The 19,937-nt window shown below is 48.3% G+C and overlaps 2 protein-coding genes across 10 annotated transcripts in view; one reads left to right on the top strand and one right to left on the bottom strand.

Annotated features, from left to right (window-relative positions):
• Positions 1–8,842, top strand: part of Fbrsl1 (fibrosin like 1) — a 93,121-nt gene extending 84,279 nt beyond the window's left edge. For 7 of the 9 annotated variants that reach the window (XM_031337324.1, XM_031337327.1, XM_031337328.1 and 4 more), the window contains one exon: positions 6,707–8,841. In XM_031337324.1, the coding sequence (XP_031193184.1) occupies positions 6,707–7,550 (844 nt within the window). In that variant the 3' untranslated portion in view covers positions 7,551–8,841. Of the gene's footprint in view, positions 1–6,706 lie in introns of all 9 variants that reach the window. The other 2 variants (XM_031337323.1, XM_031337332.1) reach the window with 1 other exon arrangement.
• Positions 8,843–15,679: 6,837 nt separating this feature from the next.
• Lrcol1 (leucine rich colipase like 1) lies at positions 15,680–18,503 on the bottom strand. Its single transcript, XM_031342242.1, has 5 exons — positions 18,399–18,503; positions 17,415–17,540; positions 17,058–17,183; positions 16,821–16,943; positions 15,680–15,856 (listed from the first exon to the last, which is right to left on the bottom strand). Exons 1-5 carry the CDS (start codon positions 18,501–18,503, stop codon positions 15,854–15,856), a joined length of 483 nt encoding a protein of 160 aa, XP_031198102.1. The 3' UTR covers positions 15,680–15,853.
• Positions 18,504–19,937: the final 1,434 nt, after the last annotated feature.

Below are 19,937 nucleotides of genomic sequence, written 5' to 3'. Positions count from 1 at the left end.
GCTCTTGAGTCTTCACAGATCTCAAGTGTTGGCCCCCTTTGTTAGTGTGCCAGTGTTGGAGGAATGTGGCTGGGAAAACTTAGGTCCTTCTTAGGATCCAGTAAGTGCACTGTGGAAAGACTGTCTTAGTCACTGTTCCATTGCTGTGAAGAGACATGATGGCCATGGGAAGGCTTATCAAAGAAAGCTCTTAACTATTTGGCTTGCTTACACTTCAGAGGGTCAGTCCATTATTACCAACCTTGCACCAACCATGGCGCTAGAACAGTAGCTGAAAGCTACCTCCTGATCTGCGAAGGTTGGCACACAGGACTAGGTTTTGAAACCTCAGAGCTCACCCCCCAGTGACACATTTCCTTTAAAAAGGCCCCACCAATGAGCCTATGAGTTCTCTTTCTTTCCTTCTTTCTTTCTCTTTCTTTCTTTTCTTTTTTAGATTTATTTACTTATTTTATGTATATGAGTACACTGTAGCTGTACAGATGGTTGTGACCCTTCATGTGGTTTTTGGGAATTGAATTTAGGACCTCTGCTCGCTCAGGTCGGCCCTACTCGCTCCAGCCCAAAGATTTATTTATTTTTATAAATAAGTACACTGTAGCTGTCTTCAGACACACCAGAAGAGGGCATCAGACCTCATTATGGGTGGTTGTGAGCCACCATGTACATTGCTGGGATTTAAACTCAGGACCTTCAGAAGAACAATCAGTGCTCTTACCCGCTGAGCCATCTTGCCCAGCCCAAGCCTATGAGTTCTTACTCAAACTCCCTTGCCCCCCATAGGCTTGTGCCATATCATAATGCAAAAAAATGCATTTAGTTCAGCTTCACAAGTCTCCATAGACTTTCAGTCTCAGGACTGCCTCAAAGTCCAAAGTCTCAAAAGGCAATCTAACTACAATGCCCTATAAAAGTCAAAAAACATTTCACACAATGGCACAGAATATATACTATCATTCCAAAAGGGAGGAAAAAGCATGCTGAGGATCAAAGCAAGACCAAAACCTGCAGGGCAGATTCCTAATTATGTATCTCCATGTCTGATGTCAAATCATTCTTCCGAACCGCAGCTCCTTCCAGCTTTGTTTATTACACACTTTCTCTTAGGCTGGTTCCACAGGCAGCATGCAGCTCTCCTTGGCCCGTGTCCCACAGCTGGCATCTCCAACATCTTCACCTTCACAGTTCTGTGCAGTGGCCTCTTAGGCCTCCATGCAGGGATGCCCTTGACACGTGCCTGGCCTTGGCGCTTTCCTTAGCTGTGGAGCGAGATTTCACAGCCCCTTTGTCTCTAAAACCAGAAACACATGGCTGAACCTGCCAGGTCCTTCTGTTGGATGTGCTGGAGCTCGGCCCCTCCTTCAGGTAGTTGATGGTTTCCTTTGCTGATTAAGCTTCCCTTTGATTCATTTTCACAGCTGGGAGGTTCACCTGGGTGAAGTCTTCTTGGAGGTTACAAGTTTCCGTAGACTTTACTTCCTTTACTCTATTTAGGATCAGGCTTTTCTTTAAACTTTTTATCTCTTTGTCCAGTTCCTCTTTTTTTTTTTTTTTAAAGAATTTTTTTATTTCATTTTTATGTGTATGAGTACACTGTAGCTGTACAGATGACTGTGTTCGATCATGTGTGTGGCTGCTGTTGATCTCAGGACCTCTGCTCAGGCTCGCTCCGGCCCCGTTCGCTCCAGCCCCCCTCACTTGGGCCCCGCTCGCTCTGGCGTAATTTTCTGCAGCTGTCATCAGACGCACCAGAAGAGGGCGTCCGATCTCATTGTGGGTGGTTGTGAGCCACCATGTGGTTGCTGGGATCCGAACTCAGGACCTTCGGAAGAGCAGTCAGTGCTCTTACCCGCTGATCCATCTCGCCAGCCCTGTCCAGTTCCTCTTTATTGTAAGTCTGCATAAGAGCCATCACTAATAACCACATTACACAGTCAATATTAGGCTGTCCTGAAACCTCTGCGGGTGCCATTAATTAAAAACTCTTCAGTTCAGCTCAGGCATACATTCAGGACAAGAGCAAAGAGCAGCCACATTCTTTGTCACAATGGTCTGCGGGCCACTTACTAATATTCTTATGCTCTGAAGTTTGTTTCTTGAACTGGGCCAGCACAATTCATATCACCCTCAGCACCATGCATATTCCTACTACGAAGGCCCAGTAAAGCCTGTTTAAAGCATTCAAATACTCTTCTAAAGTCCTAAAGCCTCTGTTCTTTCAGTAAACATCATGATAGGCCTGGTATAGCAGTACCCTACTCCTGGTACCAGTTTCTGTCTTAGTCATTGTTCTATTGCTATGGAGAGACACCATGACCACGGCAACTCATTTAATTTGGGACTTGTTTACAATTTCAGAGAGACAGTCCATTATCAAGGCAGGGAGTATGGCAGCAAGCAGTGGTGCTAGAGAAGTAGCTCAGACAGACAGACAGACAGATCGAAAGACTGAGAAACTGACAGACTGAGCCTGGCATGGGCTTTTTACACCTCAAATCCTACCCCAAAGACTCTTCTCCAACAAAGCCACACCCAAATGAGCCTACAGGAATCATTCTTATTCAAACCACCACACTGTCAAAACTAAAAATATTCACCTTATTTTAATATAATTACATATTATATATAATTTATACATATATATATTTGAACTTCTGATGTTACTGTTAATCCCAAAGATGTGATTTAAAAAAAAAAACACAGCCAGGCAGTGGTGGCGCACACTTTTAATCCCAGCACTTGGGAGGCAAAGGCAGGTGGATTTCTGAGTTCGAGGCCAGCCTAGTCTACAGAGTGAGTTCCAGGACAGCCAGGGATACACAGAGAAACCCTGTCTCGGAAAAACAAAAACAAAAAAGAAACCTATCCAAATAATCATCATGGACAAATTAATTAAAACAAGCTTTTTTTCATTTGTAGGCACAGGTTGCCTCCCCTTAAGGCAGGTTTAGAGAGGTCAGCATTGAACATGGGCAAGATAGGGCTTTTTATAGCTCAGGGGGAGGGGATTTCCAAGTGGGGGACTGGTCAAGATTGGCAGAATGATAGAAGCAAAACATAGTGTGGTCATGACAACGGGTGGTCATGGTAACCTTTTGACAAAGGTAGGGTGGTAAGATGGTTATGGCAACCTCCTGAAACAAAGCCATTCCTTGGTTGCTGTTCCTTGGAATGAACTGTTTATAGTTAAGGTTACAGGAGAAACAGATTTAATCATAAACAGTAGTAAATCTAATTTGTCTTTATTATAAGATGGCTTTCAAGCCTAAGATGGAGGCAAGCTGGTTCATTAGTTACCTCTGTAGTTTATTATAAAGGGTGTTTAGTGATCTCCAGAGAACTAGGCGGTACCACGGAGTTTTGTGGATGCTGCTGGGTTTTTGTTGGTATCATATGGTTACAAGATGGTGGCAAGGTCACATGGCATTTGTGGAGTTGTGACGTCGTTAGCAAAGATGGTGGCCCAGTCCATGGTTGCTTCCATTTTAATGAGTTCACCAGCTAAGATGGCAACAAACCATATTTCTGTGCAAGGTGAGCTCAGTCCTAACTAACCCTAATCAGGGCACACATCCCTGTGGGATCCACCATCTCCCAGGGCTCATTACACCCTTTACTTTAGAAAGACACTTTAGTTAGTATGGATGGATATAGGAGGGGATGGAACCTATGGCCTACTCAGGCAGAAATGGCAAACAGAGGTAAGAGTGTCTTAGTCCCAGCTTGAGGAAGCAGGGTCTATAGATAAGATCATAGCATGCGTTCTCTCTGCTCAGTTGAGAATAGACAAGAGAAGGAAAAACAGTAAAGGTACTTTGTTTTTTTTTTTAAAAAAAGAGCTAATATTTGTCTCCAGGTGGAGAGTGACCTCAGTCTCCCCAAGGAATGTTGCCAGCACAGTTTCAGGATTGGGGGGGAGGGGACCAGCAGTTCCTGTTTACCACCAAAGCCAATAAAATTCTATTGTGGCACGCCTGAAACCATCAACAACCTTATGGAGCAGAACTGTCTTTTTGTCCTGGGCAGGATTTATGGGGCCCCTCTGGTGGGAAGAGGTCCCAGGTCTTAATTGAACCTTTTGTGTTTCAGTTCACTCCTGTGACTTCAGTCAGTCAGACTAGCATTTGAGAGAGTCTAGGGAATGTGATGGGCTGGGCATCTTTAATCCCGGTGCTGGGGAGACAGATCTCTGTGAGTCCTAGGCTAGCCTGCCGGGTCTTCAAACCCTGTTCCAGGACATCCAGGGCTACACACAGAGAAAACCTGTCTCAAAACAAACAAACAAACAACATAAAAGGCATAATCTCAGCACTCAGGAGGCAGAGGCAGACGGGTCTCTGAATTTGAGGGAGGCCAGTGGATCTATAGTGAGTTCCAGAACAGCCGGGGCTTCACAGAGAAACCACCTTGGGGGGGGGGGTGTGGTGGTGTGTGTTGAGCTGGTAATGGTAACACCTAATATTCGAAAATGGAGAAATAAAGGTCAAGGCGGGAGTAGGTGTAAAGAGACATGGAGAACTGTTTCCTTCCTGCTTACAAAGTTTCCTGAGTCTATAAGATTTTGAAAGCCAGTCAGTCAACAGGCTTACTAATATCTTCTGATTTAATTTAAGGCAAGTCAAAAGTGTGTAGGAATCCATTTTAGGAAGGTAAGTACGAAGCTCATTTCTGGCAATGAATGGTCGGCTACAACCAGAAAGTGACTCGGGCTGGAACAGGGATCTCCAATTATAGTGACCTGGCAGACAAAGCCGAAGGCAGGGAGCTGGAGGATCTCTGAGTCATCAGTTGAGGGTGCTTGTAAACTGAACCCAGATCTTACCTTCGTGTGTGGGTGTTGCATGCATTGGTGTGGGGAATGGCAGAGGCCTCTGCTCTAGAGGTCCGCAGTGCGAGGGGGGAATGGAGGACAGACCAGGAAGACTTCACACCAGTAAAACCTCAGAATGGGGTTTGCACTCCTGAGGTAGGACCAAGCTTTCATAGACCTAGAGGTTTCAGGTAGTAAGGCAGGTGAGCAGCCACACTCCAGATGAGATAGGTACCAGAAAAGGTGGGGAGATAGATAAGGGGTGAGAAGAAGGGGTGCAGGACCCCAAATCCTCCTTGGATTGGGGTGTAGCCCAATGAATGCCTGGCTCTGGCATCAGTTCCTAGGACCACAAAATAAAGGGTCCCCTAGCTTAAGTATTAGTAGACCAGAAGGGCCTCCAGGTGGAAGGGTGGACGTAGATCTTAAGGGTTCCTTCTTTCTCCACAGATGTTCCAAGTACAAGAGTTGGAGGTACACTTCAGTTATATTTGAGCAAGGTATAGGCTACTAAAGTCAATGTAGTATGTGTTTTTAGCAGGCAGTCCAGGGCCAGAAGCCTGCTTGATTGACATTCCTAGGAGTTGCCTGAGACAGTGATGCCCTCAAGTCCAGTAAACCCTAGGCAGTGCCCCTTGTGGGTGCCACATACCTCCTCTCCTGCACTGAGGATGGGAGAGAGAGGGGAGACCCTGTAGACAGGCAGACTATAGCCCTGGCTATCCTGGAACTCACTATATAGACCAGGTGAGCCTTGAACTCACAGAGAGATCCTTCTGCCTCAGCCTCTGTAGTGCTGGGACTAAAGGTATTTGCCATCATACCCAGCGGCAGGTGGACTCTTGAGAGTTCCTGTCTCACATAGGTGACTTGGTCTGACCTAGCAGCCCTACTTGGGCAAGGGCCGGCCACCCCATACACTGCTTCTTCCAATAGCAGACATTGGTTGGAAGGAGCTTGCTGGGTATAAAGCAGATGTGTGGGCCAGTGTATGAGGTAGAGGTCCAGTATCCAGTTAGGGTGGCCTCAGGCCACCACATGTGTGCCTGAGCCCACTGTAAGCACTGAGGACATGTAGAGTGGAAGGTCCACAGGAGACAAACGCTAGTCTGATCCCTGCAGTTCCTGCAGCACACACAATACCTCCTTAGGGTGCTCAGTCTCTGAGGGCCTTGTCCTGCCCCCAGGCCTACCCTGTGCCAGACTCTGCTAGGTGAGAAATGAGCCCTGGGCCTGCTCCAGACTTCCACATTCTGTGAGCAGATGTAGAAGAGTTTGTACAGCTGGGAACCCTACCAGAAAAGGGTGGGTGTAAAGGACTATTGTCTCTCTTGGCCCAGGGGTGGCAATAGATCCCTGCCACAGGACCCTCAAGGGCCCCAAGGCAAGTTGCCCATACTGGCCTTGAACTTTATAGTAGGTTTTGACCCTGCGAGTCCTGACCTGTCTCAGCCTCTCATGGGCTGGATTACAGGCCTGTAATTTTGGGCTGTTGCTGGGGGTATTTAGGGCAGAGATCCAACCATCTGTGGTTAAATCAACACAAACCAGCTGCACACACTTGGTGCCTGAGAATGCACGTTTTGAGCAGAGAATTCCAGGGTTGGGGCAGTCATGCCTTGCTTTCCCCCACCGGCACTCCATGTGGGAGAAGTTTGCTCTGCTGCAGCCACCCAGGGCAGTATAAAGAGCCGAGCCAATAACCTGGGAAGGATGTTAAGGGCTTCCTGTTGTCTACTGGGTGCTCTCATCTGGGGTACTTCTAACGCCAGACAAGCCCAGGAGCCCAGGATACAAAGAGGCTCCACACAGCAGGAAACTTGAGGTCATAGAAACTTGACAGCTTTCTAGCAGCTGTAGCTGCTGTAGGTAATGGCTCTATCCTGTCGTCCCCAGGGACCTCCTAGAGAAGACGCGCCTGCTGAGCCACGGCTCGCCTGTAGCACCAGTGGGCCACCCCATCAGCAGCCTCCTGCAGCGGGGCTCCGGTGAGCTGAGCCGCCCTGGGGTCCTCACAGAGCGTGAGGCTGAGACTCGGATCAAGGAGAGCCACTCACCCAGCAAAGAGGATGGCGCCAAACTGGCTGCGCGACCTCCATCGCCCTACTGCAAGGCAGCCCTAGGCGACTGCCTACGCCTGGCAGGCCTACTGGGTCGCGAGTCCGGGAAGCAGACGCCTGATCGGCCCCAGAGCGACGTGAAGGTCAAGGAGGAGCGCAGGGAAGACGAGACACCGGACCTCACGGGCGTCAGCGTGCACTCCACAGCTACACATCTGGGCCTGGGCACGTCAGGCTTCGTGTGGGATCCCCCGCGCGACACCTACCGGGGCCTGGAACTACCGCGCCGCTCCTTCCCAGCCCCACAGCCCGCTGCGGGACCCTCCCCCTTCGAGCTCTCCGAGCGCGCCTACCGGGACCGCGAGCCTCACGACTACAGCCCGGAGCGCCTGCGGGACGCGCGCAGGGAGGAGCTGGAGCGCACGCGCGCGCCCGACTCGGACGCCGCGCTGCTGCCGGCCGTGCACTACCCGCGCCTGGCTCCTGGGGCGCTGCACGGTGCACTCCTGGCCCGCACCCAGCCGGCCGCCGCGGCGCTCGGTGCGCCGCCTCCACTGGTGACTGCGGGAGGGGTTCCCACGCCGCCTGCGCGGCCCAGGACGACGCCCCTGGCGCTGGGGCCCGGCGAGGCACGGGACTATTCGCCCGCGTGCAACCCGCCCGAGGTGGAGGCGCGGTAGTCCCAGTGTAGCGAGCTGGCTCACTTAAATTCTTGGGACCTGAGCACAGTTCCCTGAGTCCCGGAGCAGCGCCACACGCTCCACGCTGCAGCCTACATAGTCGAGGACTTTTCGCTTTTCTGGGGGTGACTTCATTTTCCGAGCTTGCGATTAGGTCACTGGGAAAAATTTAGCTTTGTATCTTTACCCCACACACACACAAAGTGACAAAGCATTTTTAATGGTTTTTGTATTTTTCTTAATTTTGTGCTCTAACGACATTTTAAAGAACCAAAAAAAAAAAAAAGAATTTTTAGTTGGGATTTGCAGTTTAACTTCTCAAATCCCATTTGAGCCCCAGGGTTTGTCTTATTTATGGAAAGAAACGGTCTTTCTGTCCACCGCACTGTGAGGCTCCGAACTCAGGCCCGGCTCTGGCCTTCCCTTGGTACTTGGAACCGACGTTACAGATATATATTAAAATAGTAATTAATAATAATGTACAAAACTTTGGGTTTTCTGCCTTATTCTATTATGCATAGGTGTAAGAGTATTTCCTTGGTTTGTTTGTTTTTTTTTTTTAGGAAAAAATGTAAATACTCTGTTGATATAATTATAAAACTTATTAAATTCTTAACCTGGACAGTCTATAACAAGTTTCTAGAAACCCCTCTGGTTATTTGTGTACGTGGTCACAAAAGCCTACTCAGCTGTCAGTTGTGAACACACTCAACAGTTTAACTACAACAACTATCCTTCAACTATGCAAGCCTGGGAGGCCGCGGGGCTTTCAGGGGGAGCCGGTTTCTGAGCTTCCCACCAAGGTGGTTGGGCCTCCGAGAGAGCCACCCTTGCGGGTGTCTGCTTAGACTCATAGTGGGCTTCAGGACTGGCTGGCTCTAGTCACAAGGACCAACATGTACCATGCGCTAGTCTTACTGCAGTGTTCCATGAATTCGTGTAGGCCAGGCAGAATCTTAGACATTCGAGAGTCTACAGGTGTTGCCGGAAGATGAGGTTTTTTTCCTCCCCACGCCCACCGTCTGGGCGTTGCCCTCCCTGTCACTGACCCTCTCATCCCTTCGTCCCTCCTTAGGCTTTGGGTTTGCATCCCTGCCATCTCCTGTGTTGTGTGTGTGTGTTGTCAGCTTGTCCTTTTTGGTTCTTGACCAGCAGCACATTTATGCTGAATCAACACTTAGCACCCTGTTCCGTTCCTTCCAGCCTGGTTTCTGCAGTGGACTCTGGTTATTTTAAACAGTCTGTCTTCATGTCAATCGACACAGAGAGATAAATACAGCCTTGATTTGGATGAAATGTGGTCCAGTGTTTTGTTTGGCTCTGAGGCAAGTAGTCACTGCCTGCATCCCTCCCTGGGGTATGGGCTCTGGGCTTCAAGGACCTCAAGGACATCCTGAGGCAGTGTGTGGCTGGCATCACTCCTTGCTGCTCGCCTCCCTAGGAGCTGTGCTTTTGTGGCACTTCTGCCACAACAACCCTCTCCCCATCTGTGTGGAACTCCTCTGACCTTACAGGTCTGCCCTGGGTGACACATGACCCTAACTGTCCTGGACACAGCAGCCCGTTACCAGAGCCTGCCAGGTTTTCTGCATGGAACCTACCCTTCGAGTTCCCACTTTTTGTGCATGGGGCTTGCAGCTTATAGGAACATGTTACCATGTGGGGTTGGATTTGACCCCCGCTGTCTTTAGCACTGCACAAAAATCAAGTTAATCCTTGGTCCAGTAAATGAAAACTTAGAATACCTGAGGTAGGAGGTGGCCAATGATCTCCTTCCACCCTTGCTCACACAGATGAAACTCGGGACTCAGCTATACGTCTGATTTGGTGTATGTCACTGAGTCTTGCTTGGGTCAGGCCACCTTGCTGAGTGACAGGTCTGGGTGACAGGACACCAGTGACAAACCCCAGCAGTAGTCCACTGGAGACCAGCGTGGACAACCAGTGAGTTTATTGGGCTAACTTACAGAACATGGGTAGCCCTAAAAACAGCTACATCTCCAGAAAATCTCAAGCCAACACGAATGAGAACCCAAAAGACAATTTAGAGCCGCACAGATAAGCATCCCCTGTAACTCCCCGACTTGGAAACCTTGCACCTCCCTAACACAAGGCTGTGTGCAACTAGGGCAGAATTACATACAGCTGACCAAGAGGTGCAAGAGGAACCGCATTAAAAAAAAAAAAGAAAGAAAGAAAGTCAGTGACCTTCTCTGCCCCCAACCCCGTGAGGAAGGGTCAGCAGATAACAAGTCGGGTGTTGGAGGTCTTTTGAAAATAGTCACAGCAGCTCTGTTGATGACTGTCAGTGTCCTACAACCAAGTGGCTACCCAAGCCTCAGAAGGAAGGGCATTGTGAGCATCCCCTGCATCCCGGAAAGTCATGAGGCAGATTGGTCTTTCCGACACCTACCTCCTCCCAGGGTAGCCTGGACTAGACTGGGCCTTTCTATATAGACCAGGCTGTCCTGGAACTTGATGTATAGAACAGGCTAGCCTCAGACTTACAGAGATTCATCTGCCTTCCTCATCTGCATCATCAGAGTGACTCCAAAACCTGGGCATCAAGAATATACTTGGTGGGCTGGAGAGATGGCTCAGCGAGTAAGTGCATTGACTGCTCTTCCAGAGGTCCTGAGTTCAGTCCCAGCAACCACATAGTGGTGGCTCACAACCACCCATAATGAGATCTGATGCTTTCTTCTGGGGTGTCTGAAGACAGCTACAGTATATTTACATATACTAAATAAATAAATCTTTGGGCCAGAGCAAGCAGGGCCTGAGTGAGCAAGCAGGGCCAGAGAGAGAAGAAAAGGTGTCTGAAGACAGCTACAGTGTACTTACATATAATAAATAAATCTTTAAAAAAAAAAAAAGAATATCCTTTGTTACCCAGGTGTGATCACATATACCTTTAACCCCAGCAAAGACAGAAGAAGGTGGATTCCTATGAGAGAATAGCATGTTCAAGGCCAGCCAGTGACACCTGTCTTGTTTTGTTTTGTTTTGTTTTTTTCGAGACAGGGTCTCTCTGAATAGCCCTGGCTGTCCTGGAACTCACTCTGTAGACCAGGCTGGCCTCGAACTCAGAAATCTGCCTGCCTCTGCCTCCCAAGTGCTGGGATTAAAGACGTGCGCCACCACCGCCCAGCCTTTTTTTTGACTTTGTCTTTACATCTTTCTACCAGAGCCCTGACTGGGGTGGGGGGGAATTAGAGGCTGCTCACAGGGCCCTGTTCAAATGCCACAGGACTGCCAGGGCAGCAGAACTCACTATGGGGGTGGACAGCAGGTTGAGGGTGTCTTCTGGCTAAGACCATGTGTCTAAGGGGTTTGTATAGATGAGTACTGCATTGACAGCCAAGGAGCACAATGTCTCAAGCCCTGAGCAAGGGACGGAGTGGCTCCAAGCTCATGCAAGGTCCAAAAGGATGCTTTCCTGGTGCTGGCACCTCCGTGTGGCACTGGCCTCCAGGCTGGACATTCCTTTCTGGAGTGGAGTATTACCTTTGAGGATGATGGTCTTGGATGTGCAAGATTCGTGTTACCTTCTCCTATTTGGGCATCTCTGTGAGAATCTGGGTCCAGTGAGGGTCTTTGAATGAGGGCACAAGACAAGCCTGGGAAGACCCAGGGCAAAAGGTGCATCAGGAGAAACATGGAAACAGACCTGGCCCATCAGACTCCACAGCTGCCCATGCCATATGTGTCTCTCACTGACTTGCCTGCCCGCAGCTGGCCTCCAACCAACAACCAGCTCCTAGGTTTCAGCTTCTGGGAAGACAATGGGGACAGGATAAGATGTCACTGGGAGGGGACTGGCCTTATCTTGAATCCAGTGAGCAGCAGAAGAGGCAAAAAGACCTCTGCAAGAAACTGCAGTGTTTGAAGCAGCAGCTGCTGCAGCAGCAGAAGCCTGCTCTCTGAGAGGTGGAGATGACAGACGTGAGCTTTGTCAATACACCTCCAGCTGCTGACACTGCATGAAGTCACCCCCAAATAACACTCACCTTCACACCTAGATGATGTGAGTCAAGTCTGGAAGACCCCAGCTGTGCCCCAAGTGTAAAATGTCCCCTAGTCTGATGTGCCTCTCAGGTGGACTGCAGCTACCAGGCTCCACACACATAAGAGGTGATGAAGGCTCTGATGAACTTCTGCCTTTTCGCACCTCTTACCTCAAGTTGTACCTGATAAACTCATACCACACGTTCCTCTTCACTGTTTCTGTAATTCAATGCTGCCTGGGGTCTGTCTTCACTCATGAGTTATTAACTCACGAGTTAATAAGTAGTTTTCTGTTTCTTTTTCCTTTTTTAAAAAATATTTATTTATTAAACTAAGTACACTGTAACTGTCTTCAGACACCAGAAGAGGGTGTCACATCTCATTACGGATGGTTGTGAGCCACTGTGAGGTTGCTGGGATTTGAGCTCATGAGCTCCGGAAGAGCAGTCAGTGCTTTTAACCGCTGAGCCATCTCTCCAGCCCAATCAGTAGATTTTCATCCTCAGTTCCATCTCTAGACGTCTAGCAAGAGGGACCCCTGGTGGCCTCCAAGTCCTCTCCCTACAGCATCCTCACCACTAGCCTTGTGCTCTGGAGACCTTCCTGGAAGCCTGGGCTCTTGTGGTAACGCTCCGTAGGACAAGCCAGTGGCCCTGCTAAGCTGTGGCCTCTGATGCTAATTGTAGACAGCAGTCTTTCCTGACATGAATAAAACATGCGCTGAGCAGCAGCCACCCCCATTTTCCACCACTGTATTATTAAAGCCATAAAGCACTTCTGAGGTGTAATTGCCCTGGGCAGGCTCTCCAGGGACCAGCATTACCCAGCCTGCTGCATCCTGAAACATTCCACTGGGTTTCACTTTCCATGGGCCAAGCTTCTGCCTCAACAGCCCCAGGAAGCACCTCTTGGTCAACCTTCATCCTGATCTCTGACTTTAGAAGTTCAAGACTGTGTTTTCAGAGGCTTCCAGACTGGGGTTCTGCAGAGCAGTGATCCCCTTTGACCTTATGTTTCTTTTTTTTTTTTTTTTAAGATTTATTTTATTTATTTTATGTGTATGAGTACACTGTAGCAGTACAGATGGCTGTGAGCCATCATGTGGCTGCTGGGAATTGAACTCAGGACCTTTCCTTGCTCCAGCCCGCTCGCTGGGGCGTAATACACCGTAGCTGTCTTCAGACGTGTGGTTGCTGGGATTTGAACTCAGGACCTTCAGAAGAGCAGTCAATGCTCTTACCTGCTGAGCCATCTCGCCAGCCCGACCTTATGTTTCTTTTTGCAATCCACTTGGCTCTGGCTGAAACTATTCAGCAGGAAAACCAAGTGTTACCGAGCAGATTTTCCCAGAGAAGTCTGGGCACAAAGGGGAGTCTGCTCCACTTTTGCCTATTTTATTTTCTCTGAATCAGGTACCAACTCCTGCCCAGGCTCTTTCAGGGCAAGGTCATAGCACCATCTGGTGGCTGTCTTTGGAAAAGCACAGGGTTTTACGCTGGCTCCCATTTACTAGAGGTAATTTCTAAAGAAAACACCCGAGCCTGTGGCTCAGGGCTCCTTCTGGCTTTACTCCTGTATCTTTTTCAGTCTCGGTTCATGGTTTTCATTATGCATCCCTGTGATCTTGCTTAAAATAAAAAAAGAAAAAGAAAAAAGAAAACAAAAAAACCAAATTCCCTACACCAGGCAGTAACCATAAAACTGACCACAGTTAGGCTGTCCCTCCCGTCACTGGATGACTGCCACCGACAGTCCGCACCAGAACCCTAACCTGCTGACAGATTCTTCCACACCTTAGCCCTGATTGATCTTCATGAAAATCTATAAGGACCTGGAAAGATCGAGGTCAGAAATAGGCCATGTCAAACGATTTAATATGAAAAAAAATAATCTTGAGCCGGAGAGATGGCTCAGTGGTTAAAAGCACTGACTGCTCTTCCGTAAGGTCCTGAGTTCAATTCCCAGCAACCACATGGTGGCTCACAACCACCTGTAATAGAGTCTGATGCCTTCTTCTGGTGTGTCCTCCTACACATAAAATTAATTAATTAATTAATTAATTAATTAAAGAAGACATCACAGAATGCTATTTTATTTAGTTAGTTTTGCATTTATTCGATTGGAAGGAAGACATGCCTTTCTCCCCTCATCTGTGTGTGTGTGTGTGTGTGTGTGTGTGTGTTATATGTATTTGTATATGTGTGGGTATGCGTGTTTGTGTGTGTGCACAAGTGTGTGAGAGTGTGTGTATGTGGTGTGTGTTTGTGTGTGAGTTTGTGTGTATTTGTGTACATATATGTGTGTTTGTGTGTGTATGTGTGTGTACCTCTGGATATGAAGGTATAGGACAGATGGCAACCTTGTTGCTGGAATTTCCAACTCTAATAAGCCCTTACAAAAGACACACAATCCAGATATTTTAATGATAAGCCATATGCCTACACTGGACAGGTCTAGTACCAGGCCTAACTTGTTCCCTAGCTGCAAGACTCCTTGCTACTTGAGGCTTCTCCCAGCCAAGCAGTTCTTATCCATTTCAACTCCTTTCTCCTCGTCCTCCTCCTACTCCTCCTCCTCCTCCTCTTCTTCTTCCTCCTCAATCTTCTCTCTTTCCCTCTCTACCTGTCACCCACTCTGGAGCCTCCAGTCCCACCACTGCCCTATCACAGGCTCTACCCTTTTCTTGACCTGTTGAAATGGGAAGAGGGTTCACATGGCATCACCTAAGTACTTGATGGATCGCTCTTCAGAGGCAACCCTTCCTGAGGACCCAGTATTAACATTAGGATACGAACAGCATCAGGCCATCCCACTACACAACCTCTGGATCCTAAGGATAGAATTCAGGTTATCAGGCTTGGCAGAAAACATCTTTGCTCCCCAAGCTATCTTTGTTAGCCCTCAAATGCTATTTTGTAAGTATAGTTAAAGATGATGGGGGCTGGAGAGATGGCTCCGCGGTTAAGAGCACTGACTGCTCTTCTAAAGGTCCTGAGTTCAAATCTCAGCAACCACATCATGACTCACAACCACCCGTAATGAGATCTGACGCCCTCTTCTGGTGTGTCTGAAGACAGCTACAATGTACTTACATATAATAAATAAATACATCTTAAAAAAAAAAAGCCAGGCAGTGGTGACGCACGCCTTTAATCCCAGCACTTGGAAGGCAGAGACAGGCGGATTTCTGAGTTCGAGGCCAGCCTGGTCTACAGAGTGAGTTCCAGGACAGCCAGGGCTACACAGAGAAACCTTGTCTCGAAAAAACAAACAAACAAACAAACAAAAAGGATGATGATGAAGCCAAGAAGTTGGAAATAAAATATTCTAGGGATGTTAGCAATTATTTTAAAAATTGCATATTATCCTTTTGAACTTATACATTTATAATTTGTGTAGAGTTGATGTAATACATACTTTAATATTGAGCTAGTTAACCAAAAGTTGTTGTCTTCTTCTGCAGCACTGAAGTTTGAACTCACAGCCCTGTGCAGGCCAGGCTGGGCCCTGTGCAGGCCAGGCTGGGCCCTGTGCAGGCCAGGCTGGGCCACATCCTATCCTCAAACTTTCTTTTTTAATTTTTATTTATTTATTTATTATACATAAGTACACTGTAGCTGTCTTCAGACACACCAGAAGAGGGCGTCAGATTTCATTACTGGTGGTTGCTGGGATTTGAACTCAGGACCTTCAGAAGAGCAGTCAGTACTCTTACCTGTTGAGTCATCTCACCAGCCTTTGAATCTTTTTCTTAAAGAGGGACATCAACAGCCAGGCAGTGGTGGCACATGCCTTGGGAGGCAGAGGCAGGTGGATTTCTGAGTTCCAGGCCAGCCTGGTCTACAGAGTGAGTTCCAGGACAGCCAGGGCTACACAGAGAAACCTTGTCTCGAAAAACCAAAAAAAAAAAAAAAAAAAAAAAAAAAAAAAAAAAAGAGGGACACCAACATCTCAAACCCTTCTGGTGATCCCAGTGGAGCTGAGCAGATCCAAATGTGTCTTCAGGGTTTCCAAAGGTTTCCATACTTTTGTTATTGAAAAACATGGACTGGACAAGGTCCCTGCCAGTCAGTAGTTTTTATTTACATGTAGTAACTGAGCAGCAATCCTGTGATGTTTTTCCCACAGGTGCTTCCTATGTGGGACTCAGAATTCACATTAACAACAAGCAACAGACATCTCTAATTCCTACAGATTTTCAGAACCCAAATAAGGGGACAGTCTAGATGTGAGCAAAGCACTTTCTGCTCTCTGAAGTCCAGCTTTAGTTCTGTGTCACACAAGATCATGTTCATTCACTACAAGACAGCAAAGATCAGAGAGAGGGGAAAAAAAAATCATGTGAGCTTCATTCTAAGCACTAACCACGGCACCATTGTCCAGGGCCAGGCGCTGTGGGTAGGGCTACTTCCCTCTTTCAAACTATTCCCTGAGGTAGCCATGTGTCAGCATATCTGAAGTGGTAATCAAGCTAAAGCATACCCAATAGGTTGGGCTCTCCTGACATGGGCCATATTCTTAACCTTAGGAGCTATAGACCCCTGAGCACCAGATGGTATTATGATGTTTAACAACAAACTATGTATTTAACTGCACACAGCCCCCGTGGCATACACAGCCCATGCACACAGCCCCCGTGGCATACACAGCCCATGCACACAGCCCCCGTGGCATACACAGCCCACACACACAGTTAGGCTGCTCACTCCCACAAGCCCCTATTCTCTGTAGCCCTTGGATTGTGAGCGTTTGTCCTCTGGATCCACTAAGGGCCAGCAGAAAGTAAAGGAGGTAGGAGGGAGAAAAGCTAGGAGTCCCTTTCTGCCTGGTAGCTGTAATGGAACCTTTACTTAGGAGACACCACAGACACACACACACACACCACCCACACACACATGCACAGGCACACACACAGAGTCAGAGAGAAACAGAGACAGAGCTATGAGAGAGAGACAGAGACTGAGAAAGACAGACCAGACATGTGTATATAACATGATACAGATATAGACACACACTCTTACAGGCCTGAAGACTAGTTCTACTCCCGCCCCTGGTAGTTTCAACACCAGCTTCCTGACTTGCAAGTTTCTGGTCCCTCCAGGTGGGATCAACACACCTTTACCATTGTGTCTTCTACTTTCAGACCCAGAGGGCTCAGAGCCTGGTCCAACAACCACCCTCCCCCAAGTCTGCTCCACCTTCTTTTGGTGGGATTTGGTTTCACACATAACCCTCACATAGGGTTTGGGGTGGGCTACTGACCACTGGCAGGCAGAGGGCCAGGAGCCCCGTGCGCTTTGTGCAGTGGGAAGGACTATTCTCGCTCAGTGGGAGGCAGCAAAGACTCCAGCATTCGAAGTGGTGTTGGCACAGGTCTCCTTCAGCCTGGAGAGAGACGGTCAGCTCAGCGATCATCTAGCCCCAGTGAAGTCCCTCTTCCCCTCCTCTCACCAGGGGACCTTGCCCCATGGGTCAATGGGTCCCTTGCTCCACGCTCACCTTGCGCCAAGATATACACTGCATGAAGATGGTCTTTGATGAGCAGAACGTGTCGGGGCTGTTGCTAGTCCTGATGCAACAGTTGCTGTGGCATTCTGTGTTTTCTTCACAGAGGAACCCATTTGGCTGTAAGGGAGCAGGGGCCAGCGCTCTCTGCTGCCAGGGACTCCCTTTCCCTCCACCACCCCTGGGAACTCCCTTGTCTCTCCCTTCCCAGGGACCGGTTTCCTCTAGCTCATCCAAGAGCAGGTAGGACTGGGACTAGAAGGTGTCCCTGCCGGTTTCTTTCCCTCCCTAGGTGTTGAGGGTGTTGCCGGGGGTGGGGGGTTGGGGGGTGGGAGGGTGGGGCCCAGTCACCTTCCTCCAGGGCACACATTCCAAAAACACGGTCTGGGAGGTGCAGAATTTCTGTGGGTTCGCGCTGTTGGTGACACAGCAGTCGCTCTGACACTCAGAATTGTTTTGACACATCTCTCCGATCCCCTGAAACATGCGGGTTTTGTTCACCTGCTTCAAGGCAGCGGCAGACCCAGTTCCCAGGGACCTTCTCCGTTTAGACATTGGCTCCACCCATATTAATCTCCCATCAACTCAAGGTTGAAGAGAGTTATCTGACCTGGGGAAAGGGACAAGGAGAGGGGAGAGTGGAAGAGAGCATGTTAGCCTGATCATGGAGGTGCACCTTTTAATTCCAGCGCTCAAGAGGCAGAGGCAGGTGGGTCTCTGAGTTGGAGGCTAGCCTGGGCTATGGAGTGAGTTCCAGGACAGCCAGAGCTACACAGAGAAACTCTGCCTCGGAAAAAGCCAAAACAGAAAATGAAAAGGAAAAAACAAAAAGTGTCTGTCGTAGACCAGGTGCCTAGAAGGTCAGCTGGGACACAGGAGATAGGAACAAGTGTCAGAGCAGAGGACATGGGCAAAGGACTGCAGGCAAACCCTGCCCAACAGGGCACACAGGAGAGAAGACAGAGGAGAGGGGAGGCACAGATCAGCAGGGCACCCACTGGGTGATTGGGAGTGTGCGCAAAGGCAACCAGGGATATGACATTGCACAGAAAGGAGTCAGGGAGAGTCCCTGTATCCTGCCTACTGGAGCATCCTCCCAATCTGCCCGTGTCTTTAAGACTTGACTGAGATGGGGCTGCAGCAGTGAGATAGGGAGCCTTGGATACCTTTATGGTTGTACCACTCACCGTCTGTATTCTCACATCCCTCCCCACTGGGCCTGCCCAGAGGCTCCAGGCTCCTGACACCTCTGCTCCGTTGAGGTCCTGGATTCCCCACCCGGCCTCCAGCCTTCTAGATAATAGACATGCATGGGAGGACGCAGCCTGAGCTCACCTTGTAGGCTGAGACCTCTTTCTTCATGTTCTTATCATAGAATGTGGGCATAGCCCAGAGCTGCGGCAGCAGCAGCGGCGGCAGCATCCACATCATGGCAGACATCCCACGTTGGGCCTGTTGGGGTTTTATGGAGTAAGCCCCACCCTTGGCATACAGCAAAATAGCCCCTCCCTCGCCCAGGACTTCCTCTTATAAAATAGCTTTTAAAAACAATTCATTTGTGGATAAATTTGCATGTAAATAAAGAAAATATCTAAAAGAAAAAAAAAAGGAAAAAAAAAAAACAATTCATTTGGCCGGACGTGGTGGCGCACGCCTTTAATCCCAGCACTTGGGAGGCAGAGGCAGGTGGATTTCTGAGTTAGAGGTCAGCCTGGTCTACAGAGTAAGTTCCAGGATAGCCAGGGCTACACAGAGAAACCCTGTCTCGAAAAACAATAAATAAATAAATAAATAAATAAATTCATTTTTTGTAATTTTTTTTGTTCTTCTATTCTTTTTTTAAAAAGGTTTCTGTATGTATGTATGTATGTATGTATGTATATATGTATATTGAGTACACTGTAGCTGTACAGATGGTTGTGAGCCATAATTGGTTGCTGGGAATTGAAACTCAGGACCTCTGCTTGCTCCGGCCCAAAGATTTATGTATTATTATATGTAAGTACACTGTAGCTGTCTTCAGACACACCAGAAGAGGGTGTCAGATCCCATTACAGATGGTTGTGAGCCACCATGTGGTTGCTCGATTTGAACTCAGGACCTTCAGAAGAGTAGTCAATGCTCTTAACCCTTGAGCCATCTTTCCAACCCTCTTTAAAAAAACAAAACAAGTGCTGGGCAGTGGTGGCGCACGCCTTTAATCCCAGCACTTGGGAGGCAGAGGCAGGCGGATTTCTGAGTTCGAGGCCAGCCTGGTCTACAGAGTGAGTCCAGGACAGCCAGGGCTACACAGAGAAACCCTGTCTCCAAAAACCAAAACAAACAAACAAACAAACAAAAAACCAAAAAACAAAACAAAACAAAAAAACCCTTTATTTATTTATTATGTATAGTGTTAGGCCTGTGTATATACCTTCAGACCACAAGAGGGCGCCAGACCTCATTATAGATGGTGGTGAGCCATCTTGTGGTTGCTGGAAATTGAACTCAGGACCTCTGGAAGTGCTCTTAATGTCTCTCCAGTCCCCATAAATAATTATTTCTATGAGCAGCTTTGGGTTTACAGAAAAAAAATGTGCGTAAGTCCTGGGACTGTTTGCCTAGCACATAGAACACACCAAGTTTGATCTCTACTGCATAAACATGGCTAGATGGTGCACGCCTGTATATACCCAGCCCTAGGAAGTTAAAGCATGACTATCAGCGTTTTTTTTTTTTTAGCTGTATAGCAACTCTGAGGCCAATTTGGACTATGCATAGCACATATCTTTAACTCCACCACTTTGGATGTGGCAGTAGGAGGATCTCTGTGATCTCCAGACCAGCCAGAGCTACACAGTGAGAGAGACACTGCCTCAAAACAAACAACAAACA

The sequence above is a fragment of the Mastomys coucha genome, unplaced genomic scaffold (genome assembly GCF_008632895.1).
Source record: "Mastomys coucha isolate ucsf_1 unplaced genomic scaffold, UCSF_Mcou_1 pScaffold22, whole genome shotgun sequence".
Lineage (NCBI taxonomy): Eukaryota > Metazoa > Chordata > Mammalia > Rodentia > Muridae > Mastomys > Mastomys coucha.
The sequence above is the reverse complement of the archived record's forward strand: the minus strand, read 5'-3'. Positions and strand labels throughout refer to the sequence as shown.

Bases quoted from the DNA above. Each gene is read 5' to 3' on its own strand.
- Lrcol1 (XM_031342242.1), bottom strand. From the start codon at position 18,503: ATGTCTGCCATGATGTGGATGCTGCCGCCGCTGCTGCTGCCGCAGCTC. The intron at 17,541-18,398 runs GTGAGCTCAGGC...CGCATGTTTCAG, and splicing joins AAGAGGTCTCAGCCTACAAG to GGGATCGGAGAGATGTGTCA. The intron at 17,184-17,414 runs GTGACTGGGCCC...GCTCCCTTACAG, and splicing joins AATGTGTGCCCTGGAGGAAG to CCAAATGGGTTCCTCTGTGA.